This window comes from Triturus cristatus, chromosome 7 (genome assembly GCF_964204655.1).
Source record: "Triturus cristatus chromosome 7, aTriCri1.1, whole genome shotgun sequence".
Lineage (NCBI taxonomy): Eukaryota > Metazoa > Chordata > Amphibia > Caudata > Salamandridae > Triturus > Triturus cristatus.
Window position 1 is genome coordinate 553,848,910 of NC_140590.1, and position 13,218 is coordinate 553,862,127.

General features: G+C 44.3%; 1 protein-coding gene across 8 annotated transcripts in view; it reads right to left on the bottom strand.

Moving 5' to 3' along the window:
• TMEM94 (transmembrane protein 94) overlaps positions 1-13,218 on the bottom strand; it is an 805,258-nt gene that overhangs the window by 592,933 nt on the left and 199,107 nt on the right. For all 8 annotated transcript variants that reach the window (XM_085617011.1, XM_085617013.1, XM_085617005.1 and 5 more), the window contains exons 4-5: positions 5,596-5,729; positions 5,050-5,186 (exon numbers count right to left, since the gene is read on the bottom strand). In XM_085617011.1, coding sequence (XP_085473137.1) covers positions 5,050-5,186; positions 5,596-5,729 — 271 coding nt within the window. The remainder of the gene's footprint in view (positions 1-5,049; positions 5,187-5,595; positions 5,730-13,218) is intronic.

The following is a 13,218-nucleotide window of genomic DNA, read 5'->3' on the forward strand; positions in this document are numbered from 1 at the left end:
CAGGGGCACGCGGCAGGGCTGCCCGCTGTCGCCGCTCCTTTTTGCGCTTGCCTTGGAGCCCCTGGCGGAGTGGCTGCGGTGGCACCCTTCGATTCGTGGTCTCCGATGGACCCCCGAGTATGAGGATCGCGCATCCCTTTACGCGGACGATATTCTTTTGTACCTTGCTTCCCCGCGCAAATCACTGATTGTTTTAGTGGATGTGTTGCGTTCATTCGGCCGCAACTCCGGCTTAGTTATTAACTGGGCTAAATCCTGTGTGTATGTCCTCTCTGGGGAGGCTCCTATCCTTCCGCGGGGTTGTCCTATCCAGGTTGCTCCGCAGGGATTTAAGTATCTGGGTATCTTTATTACCCTGGACGCTGCGGCCCGATATAAACAGAACTTACCCCCCCCTCCCCCTCCAGCGCTTGAAGGAGGATGTGGCGCGTTGGAGGCGCTTGCCGCTCTCGCCGCTCGGCCGTGCGGCACTGTTTAAGATGATGTCGTTGCCACGTTTCTTATACGCTTTACAAAACACGATGGACGTCGTCCCGGCGCGCTACTTTCGGGAGGTGGAGGGTCTGCAGCGCCACCTGTTTTGGGATGGGAGGCCGCGTATCGCCCTCGCGAAGCTGACGCTCCCGTGGTATGACGGGGGGGTCGCCCTCCCAGACATCAAACGTTATTACTGGGCCTCCCAGCTGGCTGCGATAAACCACGGCCTTTATGGGCCCGCCCTTAACCCGGCTTTTGAAATGGACAAACTGTTACTGCCGGGTGGTGACTATAATCGTGCGCTTTACTCTACATCGCTCGACGCACGTTTGACGGGCCCTACGCGGGTCGCGGTACGGGTGTGGCACGCGGCAAACTTGGCTATGGGGTGGAAGGATCGGTTGACCCGGGCGACGCCACTGTATGCATCTGAGCGACTGGGCTGCTTGTGGACCTCGAAAGGCTTTGAGAAGTGGGACATGATAGGCATCAGCAGGGTGGGCGATCTCTGGACGAGGGGGGGATTCAAAACGTTCGATGTGCTGCAGAAGGAATTCCAGTTGCAGGACAGGGAGTACTTCCGATATGTACAGGTTCGTCACGCGCTGTGTTCTGTATTCCCGGATGTTGCCTCCATACCGGAGTGCTCCCCTCTGGAAGATAGAGTGCTAGATGGGCATGTACCGGATGGCACTATCTCATTGATTTATAAAAAGCTCATCAACGATCGCTCCGGACTGCTGACTGGCCTTCGTGAGGCATGGGTCGCCGATGGCTTGGAGCTGGATGACGAGGACTGGGTGTCTGCGGTGGCCTCCCCGAAAGAGGTGGCCATACCGGCCCGCCTTCGCTTCGTCCAGCTCAAAATACTCCACAGGGTCTATGTTTCGGGCCGGGTCTGATGCGTATGGGATATGCCGTGGATGGACTGTGTAAGCGTGGGTGTGGTTTGTTAGGGACCTTTATCCATATTTTGTGGGAATGTCCGGAGGTGGCGCGATTCTGGCGTGGTGTACATGCGGTGTTGCAAGCGGTCACGCATGTGGCGCTGTTTCCCGAGGCTAGGAGATGTCTGCTAAATGTGTGGGAGCCGACTGATTATACGGTGCCGCAGACGTGGTGGGTGACTCTGGGATATATGGTGGCCAAGCGTGACATAGCACAATTGTGGGGCTCCCAGAGGTCACCAACGGTTTCGGTGTGGAAGGACAACATGGATTGGTGTATGTTTCGGGAGAAGGTAGTGTATGTGGCGAGAGGTAAGCCTGGGAAATGGGTGAAGGTGTGGGGCCCCTGGAACTCCTATCGTGGCGGGATTTGTACCCCGCCGCTGACGCCTGACTTGGCAGTGGCCCAGTCTCCCTAGTCTGCTTGTCACCTTGGTTCTTGGCATTGTGTCTACTTTGTTTCTGTCCCGGCCTGTCCCCCTCCCCCCTATTCCTGTGGATCGGTAGGGTCCTCCCCAGGGGAGCTCATAATGCTGCTTTGACTTTTGCTGCCTTGTGGATTTGTTTGTGGTTTCTTATAAAAAATGGAACCGTCATTTGGGGGGTCCGGCCGGTGTGGCCGCCAACACTTCCCTCGACTTCTGGGACCTTTATCACTTGCCGCTTGTGTTTAATGACTGTATTTTATGCTCTCACTGTTTGCTAGCGGCCGGCCTGAAGGTTGTAGGCCCATCCTTTTATATCTTTTGCATTCTGTAATAAAGGTTTCAAAATAAATAAATAAATAAATAAATAAATAAAAAGACTTATCTTGCTTTGAACTGCCTAAGCCCATCTATATGATGTACAAACAATGGGAATCCTAGTGAAACAAGGACGAGTGTGTTGAGAGAAGGTTTTGTAAACTGGATAGGGAATCCCCATTCAAGTCAGTATGTAGGGTCCAACAAAGTAGATAGTCTTGAAGATATACGAAAATTGGTATAATTTTGGTCTGTGCCTCATTTAAGTGATCCCATTGAGGAATCAATTGCCAGCAAAGGATAAGCAACTCTAACCCAACTAGAGGAACCACATCAACACCTGAAATTATAAGGCTAAGAATTCTCTGAAGACACAAGTAGGTTTCGAAGTAAGATAAAATGTGGCAAACTATTTCTTGAGAACAACTCTATGCCTAGCTGACAAATAAAGTTGTGGAGTAATTTCCTTCTCTAGCAGGCATATCATTGTTAATCTTGTAGCAAGCAGCTGACTAAGGAGTAGAGGCTCCCTAGTATACTGATTTATGATGTATGCTGAAGCCATAGGCAGAAATCAGAGCCCCTGATGGGGTTTAATGCTTCCTGGGGGATGGGGGAAGAACAAATCTGATGTTGAAGGCAAAGGATCTTTAGAGTACTACTACATGGTTGGAGTTGCAAAAAACCTTATATGCCTATGAAGAAAAAGTACAGATTCCTGAATGATTAAGTCCTGTTAGTATTCTGAATAAGAAATTGATAGAGTAGAAGACCGACCAGCAGCACTGGAAGAGATTTTCCTTCTAGTTCTAAAGTTTTTGCCTGTCATCTTATGTTTCTTTATCTGAGAATCATAAAAAAAATGGGTAGTGAATCTAACTTTGGTTAAGGCATTGAATGATTAGCAAACAGCTTGCCATCATTTCTCTGTTGGTTACCTTTTGAACGGACAAAATCATTTGGGACATTTTTTGTCACCTGGCTTCTGAACTTGACACAATTTTCCATAGTACTAATACATTTGTACCACACCCCTGGAACAGGCATGACAACCTTTAGATGAAGATATTTAGCTAAAGATCTATAAACCTTTTTTAATGATTCAGTTGAAGCCTGACTGGCCACAGAGTACTCAGTACAAATTCGGGTTTGTACAAAAGTAGCGTCACTATCTTAATACAGGTGAACTGTTGTCGGGAACAGTAACCTTACATGGCTTTGATATCTCAGGTTTCACAAATGTGAGCGTACAGGAGAACCCTTTCCTGAATAGAGAGTTGAAGACTCAGCAAGAGAAAGGGGACCATTGCACATTGCCAAAACATGTTGCTGACCTAGGAACAATACCTTTCATCCTGCAACAATATTAATGGAATTTTATAGTACTGGTCCCTAATTAATCATGGACAGATAACGGTACTGTACCCTCTTAATCCTCAGATACTTCAGTTCAATTCAAGTAGAGAAAAAAACAACCTCACTAAATGGTGGTACCATGAACAGGAAACACAGGCTTTGTTTGGCTTAACACTGGAGAAAGCTCCTCTACAACCAATGCACAACTTAAGGCAAACCATCAACCATGTGAGATGCAAAAGGAGGCAAATTAATTTTTGAACCAGTGGAAAAAGGTCAAACAATTGAAAAAACATTCCTCACAAAAAATCAGAAGGAGAAATGAATCCATTTGATCTGCATACTAATGAAGCAGTTGGTGACTACAAAGGAGATGAACTGAACATGAAAAGGAACAATAGAGGTAGGGACCTGCTCAGAACCTTGAAGTAGCAGCATCATTTGGAGCAGCTTTTTCTGTTCCTATATGTAAATGTAGCAAGAATTAAGGAGGAAGGCACAGTAAGAAGAGATGAACAGAAAGAAAGAATAAGATGTGATGAGAACAAAACAAAAAGGGAAGAGAGAGGTAGAAAGAGATAACAATGGGGAATAGGTACCGAAGAGGTGAGAAATGTTAGAGGGAGATCAAGAAAGAGCAGGAAAAATGAATTCGGAAAAATAAAAATAAATGGAGAATAAGGGAGAGGCAGTTGAAGGATTAGTTGGAATGAAGGACTGGAAACTTAGAACAGGAAGAAAGGAAAAAGAAATAAGAAAGAGGGAGAAGTGAGTGAGTGAAAGAAGCACATAAAAAAGGAAAGGAGGAAGAAGATGAAAGAATTAAGAGGAGGAAGAGAAAACCACTGGCGAAAGAGCGGAGAAAAAAGGGAGAAAGTACGAGAAGAAGGAGCTATGGAATACAGTAAGGGAGGATGAAAGAGACAAAAGGGGAGAGGAAACAACTGTGATTTATAGAAGGACTCAACTAGAGGAAAAGAGGTTTGATGGAGAATAGGGACAGAAGGAATAGTAAATCCATAGGTCAGGTAAAGGGAAGCAAGAGGAAGAAATAGAGAGGCTGAAGCAGAAGGAAGTAGAGAAAAAGAAGAGAAAAGATGGAAAACAAATATTGAAATAAAGCAAAAGAAAAAGCGAAAATAAGAGGAGGAAGGCAGAATGGTGGGTTAGAATGAAGGAAGAGAAAAATGGTGGACAGAACAGAAGGGGAAATATGGACAGGAATGTAAAGTAGGAGGGGTAGATTTAAAGATGGAAATAGAGTGAAGTAACGAGTGAGTAAATAACAGATGAGCAGAGAACAAATATGGTAGTAGCAAGAATAGCTAATAGATAAGAGAAGGAAGGAAAAGAGGGAGGAATTAAACAAGGAATAGTGAATTAAGTAATAAATAAGGACATTAATAGATAAACAGTAGGGACTCGTGAAGAAAAAGATGAGAAAGTGGGATAGAGGAGGGGAGGATTGATGGGACAAGAAAAGGAAAGGAAGAGAAGAAAGGTCAGAATGGTCAACAAATACTTACAACTGATTTTGTTGATTATATTTGAAAGCCTCAGGATGACCTCTCTGCGTTTCAGCCTCTCCTGTCGTTCGATGAAGAAGAGGTTCAATAGTAGCAGGAAAAAGAGGGCCAGAGCATTCCCGATCTCAGACCCTTGGCTTGGTGAGGGACAGATGCAAAAGATAGTGACAAAATACAACTCTGTAAACCCATATAATCAATTAAAGTAACATGAAGCTGAAGTTTCTCAGACTGTAATCAGGAGACCATATTTAAACCTCCCAGAACCTTGCAAGATAAATGCTCATATTTATCTAAGCCTTGTGTTTCCCATACAGAAATAACGATCCAAACCTTTGCAATGAGTAACATCTCAAAAGTTAAATTTATTTCACAACTATGTACTCATCCTATAAACGTTTCACTAACCAGATGAAGCAATATATAAATTTGTCACTTTACGTATACCCCAGAGTACTTATAGACAGACTGTAGGATTACCAACAATAAATAGGTCATACCAAGGATTGGCCTGGAATACCACGAGCTCCTAAATGAAGCACTTACCTGCCATCAGGCTGAGCTCCATAACAACATAACAGCAACAGAACAGCCAGCAGCATCAGGGAAGCCCCTGGCCAATGGAAGCACGAGGAGCGGTTTTCATGGTACAGGAAACTCCTTCTTCCCCTCCACACATCCTAAAAGGGGAGAAGAGACACTTGGTGAGAAACAGAAGGAAAATACATAATCATCAAAATGAGAATGTACCCCAGAGAATGTACATGCAAACCATTCTGGAGGTTATTCCAGTTACTTTGCAGAACAGTACCTCTCTCTAAGCCACCTCCTCAGGCTCAGTAAAGTTAATACCAGATTTTCTAAATTCCAACAAAACAGTCAATCACTGGATTTGGATAAAATACACACAATCCTCCCATCTCACCAATAATAGTAGGCTGTAATTTTTCAAAAGACAAAGTTATTTACTTTTGGTAATGCTTTTTCTGAGGGATTAATTTATGTACAAATGTTATTTATTTGCAATTTTACATAGAACGGAGTTTATCAGAATGGGCATAAGAGCGCTTTACTTAAGAAGAGTTCTAATACATATTCACTTAGATTATTACATTGCATTTCTTACAGCAATCGCAATTTACCTTGATACATCTGGCCCATAGTCTGCCTCGTTGCTAGGCTGGTGCTAGGCAGGGAGCCGCCTGCCACCATAAAGACACCACAGATTCACCTTCTACTCATGTAGTCTGGAACCAGGGATCCATATGTCGGCAGTGCAGAAGTTCAGAGGCTAACACCAGAACATGTCCTGGCCATGATTTATTCGTAACTCCGTGACTGGCAGCAACCGTGCGCCTCACGTTTCATTCTTTCATTGGGACATTTCAATCAAAATAATCTTTATTTCGGTCATAGACCATAAAAGATAAGCAATCCACAAAGACATACAATCATAAAAAAACAAAAAAATTGTTACAGTACATAGAGAGTAAGTACAATAAAGATTAGATTGGTTGCCAATTAATTCATTAAAACAGTAGGTAAAAGTTTAAAAGATTAAAATGTCATCAAAACAGTACATTATACCGACAAGTTTGAGACTAAAAGGGAACTTCTCCTTCGCCACACAGCATACCAGAAGCGTGATAGCGAAAAGACTATAGGTAATGCTGTGTCTGTCTTCAAGATTCTGTAGGCAACTTTACAATGTATGGTCCCCAAATTCCTACAGAGATGACAAAGCCAACGTTTTCTGATGGATTTGTATGTTGGGCAAAAAAAGAGAACGTGTAGTTCAGTTTCGCTAGGGGCTCCGCAGGTTGGACAGTCAGGGAGATTATTTATCGACCACTTCCCTGTGAAGGCTCTCAAAGGCAATGTTCCATACCTGAATTGCATATATAGTTTTCTGGAGACATTAGGCTCCATCAGGTCAAGAACTGGCTCTATTTTGAAATCTTCTTTGATATTAAAGAAGTCCGTGGTCAAAGAGCCTAATTTATTATTGGTTAGCATCATATTTTTTTTATTTAACCAAAATGCATTTACCAATTCAGCTCTAGAGAGTGTAGGAGCGTGGGTTTCAGGATGGTGCCATAGTGCGGGAAAGCCTAATCTAATAAGCTCCCTTTTTATATAAAGAAGCCACGGTATATTATCTATACCACGGGGGGTCATTAACGATTTTAAATCGTTTTGATAATCCACTAGCTCTGGAGTTGCCCACAGCCTGCGCCAATACAGTAGTGGCCTTAAAGCAATTTCATCTTGGATAGACCTTACTCCCAGGTCCATTCTGAGTGGAATAAGGGGGGTGCTGGGTGGTAAGGACAGTAACGACCTTAAAAACGAGTTCTCTGATCTCCCAATGTCTCCAGTTAGGCAGTGCCCCCATAGTTCAACCCCATAGAGAGATGCAGCCCGTGCTTGTACTTTGTATATCTCAATGGTGGGTGCTATCGGTTTTAAGATGGAAGCTCTATATATTTTAAGGATCCCACCGCAAGTCTGCGTGAGTCGTAATTTAGCTTTTGCTAGCTGGGGACCCCATTCCATCCTATCCGAAAGTATGACACCAAGATATTCAAAGACTGAGACCCTATCCAGTGTAACACCATTGAGAGAAGGGTTTGGACCATTGTTTTTGGGCGGGTTGCATATCATAAATTTTGTTTTTGAGGAATTAACCTCAAGGCCTCTCTGGGAACAAAAATCAGAGAAACTATCAAGGGCACGTTGAATCCCCATAGGGGATTTAGACACCAGGAGGGTATCATCAGCAAACATTAGTGCGACCACCTGCTCGTTGTTAAGTTTGGGGGCATCGATGTCCTTAACTCCCCTCAGGTGGGGCACTAATGCATTAGTATAGAGAGAAAATAGGGTTGGGGCCAGGACGCATCCCTGTCTTACTCCACGATTAACTGGAAACTTTGGGGTCAAATTACCCCCCTTACCACACCTGACTTGGGCGAAATTGTCATTATGGAGCCGTTTTATAATCCACAAAAGGCATGCAGGCATCCCCATCTCAGCCAGGACCGCCCACAAAGTTTGCCGAGGGACTAGGTCAAAAGCTGCTTTGAGATCGACGAAGATAAGGTAGAGGCTGCCACCCTTCTTTCATTGGGACATTTAATTAATCACAGAATCGGCTCTGGCATAAATAATTCATGACCCGTGATCTACTGCAACTTTGTAAAAACACACAGTAATCCTGTCCGACTCCAAGGTCATTCATGGACCTTTTGACTTTTAATCATTGAAGGCACTCCTGATCCCATTTGCAGCAACCTAGAGTGCGCAAATCGTCACACCAGGAATTTCCCTGGTCCAATCAACAATCCCGAAAGCGATTAAGGGTCCCAAATCGGCTGTCTTTACCACCCCCTGTACTGAAGAAGACCCGCTTTCGTTATCCTCAATTAAGCTCGTGATAGGGTCGAAACGTCGACAGCTAATTGTCCATACTTCAACTGACCACCAAGCTTAGAAATCAATTGCAATTTAATTACGAAGCTTGTGATACATGTTATTACGTGATGAAATTGGACCCTATTTCTTTTCTCTCCCCCCCCTCCCCCAGAAAATGTACTAATTGTAAATACAAAGTATTCTGTTGCTCAATTGTTTAATACACTTAATTTGTCACCTTCAATTGTTTCACTTGTAGTCACCTATTCACTTGCGTCGCTTATATATTTGAACATTATTGACAGCCCTGTGATGATTCATTTATCATTACATTCTTTGAAATGCTAAGTAAAAGATGATTGCTTTTTTGCATTTCTGGTGTATGTGTGTTTATCTATAATTTGGTTTTCAAAAGAATCTATTCTGTTCTTGCTTGCCTTCAACTATAATTGGCATTTTGCAAAAATATTTTTTTTAAGATCGCAAAGGATGTAGGCTGGGGCAGCATTGAATTGGGCTATCCTGGTAAGCTATGGCAGCATTCAGGAGCCACATGAGATAATAGCATCTAGCTCTGTGAGGCACCCATGTATCCTGCAGAGACGCTAGAGGCCAACACAGCCCTCGCTAAGCCAGGGAATGTGGACAATTGCCTCGGGGAACCACTTAACAGGAACCAGCCCCATAAAACCAGAAAGCATCCCCAGGACTGCTTGCGATGTAGCTCAACTCCACCTGGAATGGCAACAGCCGACAATGCACCACGTACAATGTCTGGGGTCTCCCTAGGATGCTAGCCCCAGACATACGGCCTGGAAAGGGTTGGCTAGGAAGGAGTCTCCAACAGGAGCTGCGGCCATGAATCCTAACATGACAGCCACCACACTGTGACACCGTGCAGCTAGCTCATTTCAAGAGGGGCATTCTGAAGTACCTTGAGTGTCACAGTAAGGGACACCAATAGCCATCCATGAGCTTTGGCTGCCTCCTACAGGAAGTAGCTTGCATTAAGGAGGCAGGGGTGGAGCTTCAGAACTCTCACAGTTTCTGGAGGTCACTGAGCTTACCCCCAGCGGCCATCTTGGAATAAAAAAAGTACACCAAGCCTGTTTTCAAAACCATCCCACCCTACCCATAGGAATCCCTGCTTCTTTATCAGGCAGGTTCTTGTTTTGTTAAAGGGTGAAAATGTTTCCCTATGAGGTGGGCCCAGGAGATACCTCTACCTGGTCCCTTGAACATCCCTAAGCTGCTATTGCTGATGAAAAAGATATTGGCTTGAGTGCTTCTATCACCAGGTACTGTAACCATAGCAGGGAAACATCAGCAACCCTGAAGCTGTCTTGAAACACCCCCTAACCCAAGAGGGCAGGTTCCCAGCTTTTCATGCTTTTACAGATCCCTCTTCTCCAGGCATATGATGCTACCAACAGTTACACCACTGCATGGCCCACACCGTGTTCCAGCCATGGTAGAGGTTTGGAGGGCTCACCAAGGTTTCTTTCAATTACTTTTTTTTTGTTTAAATCTGTTTTATTGATTTTATACAGTTTTCTGAGAGGAGACATTTGATGTTTTGCCAAACAATAAAGACATGTATAATACACCGTAGGCATCTGTTAGCCATCAATGTCAGTCCTTGTACAGTATTCATCATACATGATCGCATTATACATCTTTCAGTCATCGCTACTCAGTATGCAGAAATACAGATAGTTACAGTTATATCAAAATTGACCATGTACAATATTCTGCAAGAGTTTTCTAGCTTTGTCGTATAAAGCCAATGAACAGATGGAACTAACAAAACATGAACAATGACGTTGCCCCGCTCATATTACCACTTTTTCACATCTTCGCTCTTGCGTGCTATGCAGGTTTGTATAAGTGCTTTATTCTGTGTCTCCCATTTACCACGCCCACTCCTGTGCATGCACTTAACTAAAGTATATTTGTCCATGGAATACCGCGGCTTTCCCACTGATAAGGCACATAGTGTATTCTGCCTGTTCTCCCCCCCCCCCCCCTTCAGCCGGACTGCCCCTCAGGGCCCTCCCTCTCGATCTGCTGCAATTCATGTAAGAAAGCATCCCAATGCATTGCTATGGGTTCTTGGCGTAACCCCAACGTTTCCTCAGGCCTGATAGCGATGCTCTCTGCCTTAGTCCATGCAAGCAACGAATGACGCCTTGCCCGCACATGTTGAGGATCTGCTGCTTTCCATCGTTTAGTAAGGAGTCTTTTAGCAACTACTATCCCCAGATCCAGGAATCTTGATGCTACTGTTGTGGCAGACGGCCTCCTAAATTGGTGCAGTAAGTACACTGACCATTCAAAAGGCAGTTCTCGGTTTGTGCATGTGTGACTGGATTGCTTTCAGGGCTCTTCCTAGATTCCCGTCAACAGGTCTCCCGGCTGCCGACAAATTCGGATACCCAAGTAGCGGAAGGTATCCTCTCTCCATTGCACCTTTCTACCATTGATGGTAAAGTCCGGGTCTCAGCCCCCTCTCTCGTAACGCGTATATACAGGACTTCTCTACATCCACTTTTAGTCCTGAGATGGTGGAAAAATTCTGTAGCAGGCGCGCTAATTGGTCAGGGACCTTCTCTAGGTCTTTAATATAGACCAGGAGGTCATCCGCATATAGTGATACCTCATGTATTGCGTCCCCCAGCAGTATACCATCTCAGAGTGTGGTGCGAATTGCCTCCACTAATGGCTCTATAGCAAGCGTGAATAGAAGGGGTGACAGAGGGCACCCTTGCCTAGTGCCTCTGTGCACCGGGACAGCGTCCGATATATATGGTCCCAATCGCATACGGACTGTAGGGCCTGTGTATAATAAATTAACTAGTTGAAGGAACCCCAGGCCCAGATCATATTTACTAGAACTTTACAATGACATACTTTTAAAAGCATCTATCACAGATTCTATGAAACTAACATTTATTAAACTTAATTCATAAACGGCATTTAGAATCATTCTAAATCCATAGGGACACATTGCCCTATTCCACGAAACAGATTTTCCAAACGCTGAGGGGTTGAAGCTATAAAGACACTAGAGAGGCTAATGATTTTAAACGTGCTTCTCCTCAGACATCAGTGGAGATGCAGTTTAGGCTAGAGCAGGGGATTCTTTTTGTATACAACAATGTGGTAGACAATAAAACAGAGTGACATGTGCTTGTGGAGGGGAGACTCAATGGAATCTATTTACTTTGGGGCGGTCTGTATGCCCCAAATGTAGACTAATCTGACTTTTACATATTACTAGCAAAAATAGTAGTACAATGGCCACATCTTCCATGGTGAGTAGGGGGAGACGTTAACAGTGTTATAGACACAGACCGTGGCCATACCCATCCTCCACTGACATTCTCCACTAATAACAGAGTGGCTAACGAACTTAAGGAGTGGTCGAAACATTGGTCCCTAGTAAATGCCTGGTGATCTAATCACCTTCAGATTGGAAATATTTATTCTTTCTGCATTTCCATGATCTGCATGCCAGACTGGAACGCATTGTTCAACATCAATATACCGCTCTTAATATTTAGGGGAAAAGATTTTGGATCATAACCTTTTGAAAGTGGGGAACCTCTGGGGGAAGCTAATGTCTGTGATTCCTTTATGGAAACTACAGAGTGATTTTCTGGAAAATCAGTATTTGGGGGAAAACGGTCAGAGGTCATAATGAGTAATTTCATGCTGAAATACCCTCCCCCCATTTCAACAAAATAGGAAGCCTTTAAATGTGTAATCTGGCGGTGGTGTATTTGAGCAATGTTGGGAAGCTGGCAAGCTACGAGTAGTGATTTGAACTTACTGAAAGAGAAATTGGCAAGACTGGAGTGGGAAGCAATACAAGACTACTAATATAGACCGAACAACCCAGGCCAGGAATATACAAGCATTTTTAAAGGGGATTTAGCACTGCCCTGACAACTGCACTTACTCTTCTCACTACAACTTTGACGAGAATAGAGCTAGTCAACTGATCGCATGGCTAATTAAAACAGAAACTTCTGGTGCACCTACAACTAGCATTAGAGATGAGCAAGGTACTATTCTCCACACACAAGAGGAGATTGATGAAGCTTTTAATATTTATTAATCTACAATATACGAAAAGCACAAGTTACTTTCCTTCGGTAATGATATATCTGTAAGAGACATTAGTCAGTGATAGATTCTTTACATTAGAATTACCCCCAGGCGTCAGACTGGATCCGGAAAGTTTTCCTCAGCAGTACTCCTGTGCGTCGGAAGGTGGTGTTGTGCGGCTCCGCGTCTGTCGTAGGCGTCGTGATCGCCGGGATGACGTCGCGACAGCTACTTAGATGCCGCCGTCATGCGCTGACGTCAGTCTGTACACGACTTTCCGTGCCAGGAACGCAGAGCCATGCAAGATACTGACCACTGGTGCATTGAAACAAGGGCCCTTAAAGGGACGACCTTAACCCTAGAAATCAGTTCGCAGAACAGGGAGGATGGGTGGGGCGGTAAGGAATCTATCACTAACTAATGTCTCTTACAGATATATCGTTACCGAAGGTAAGTAACTTGTGCATCTGAAAGAGACACGTTAGTGATAGATTCCTTACCTTAGAATAGATACCCCAGCAATACCAACCCCGGTGGTGGGTCTGCGAACCAAGATCACACCAGAAATTCACGGAGAATTGAACGGCCAAAGAAGCCGTCTCTCTGGACTTGGCTGTCAAAGCAATAATACTTAGTAAAAGTGTG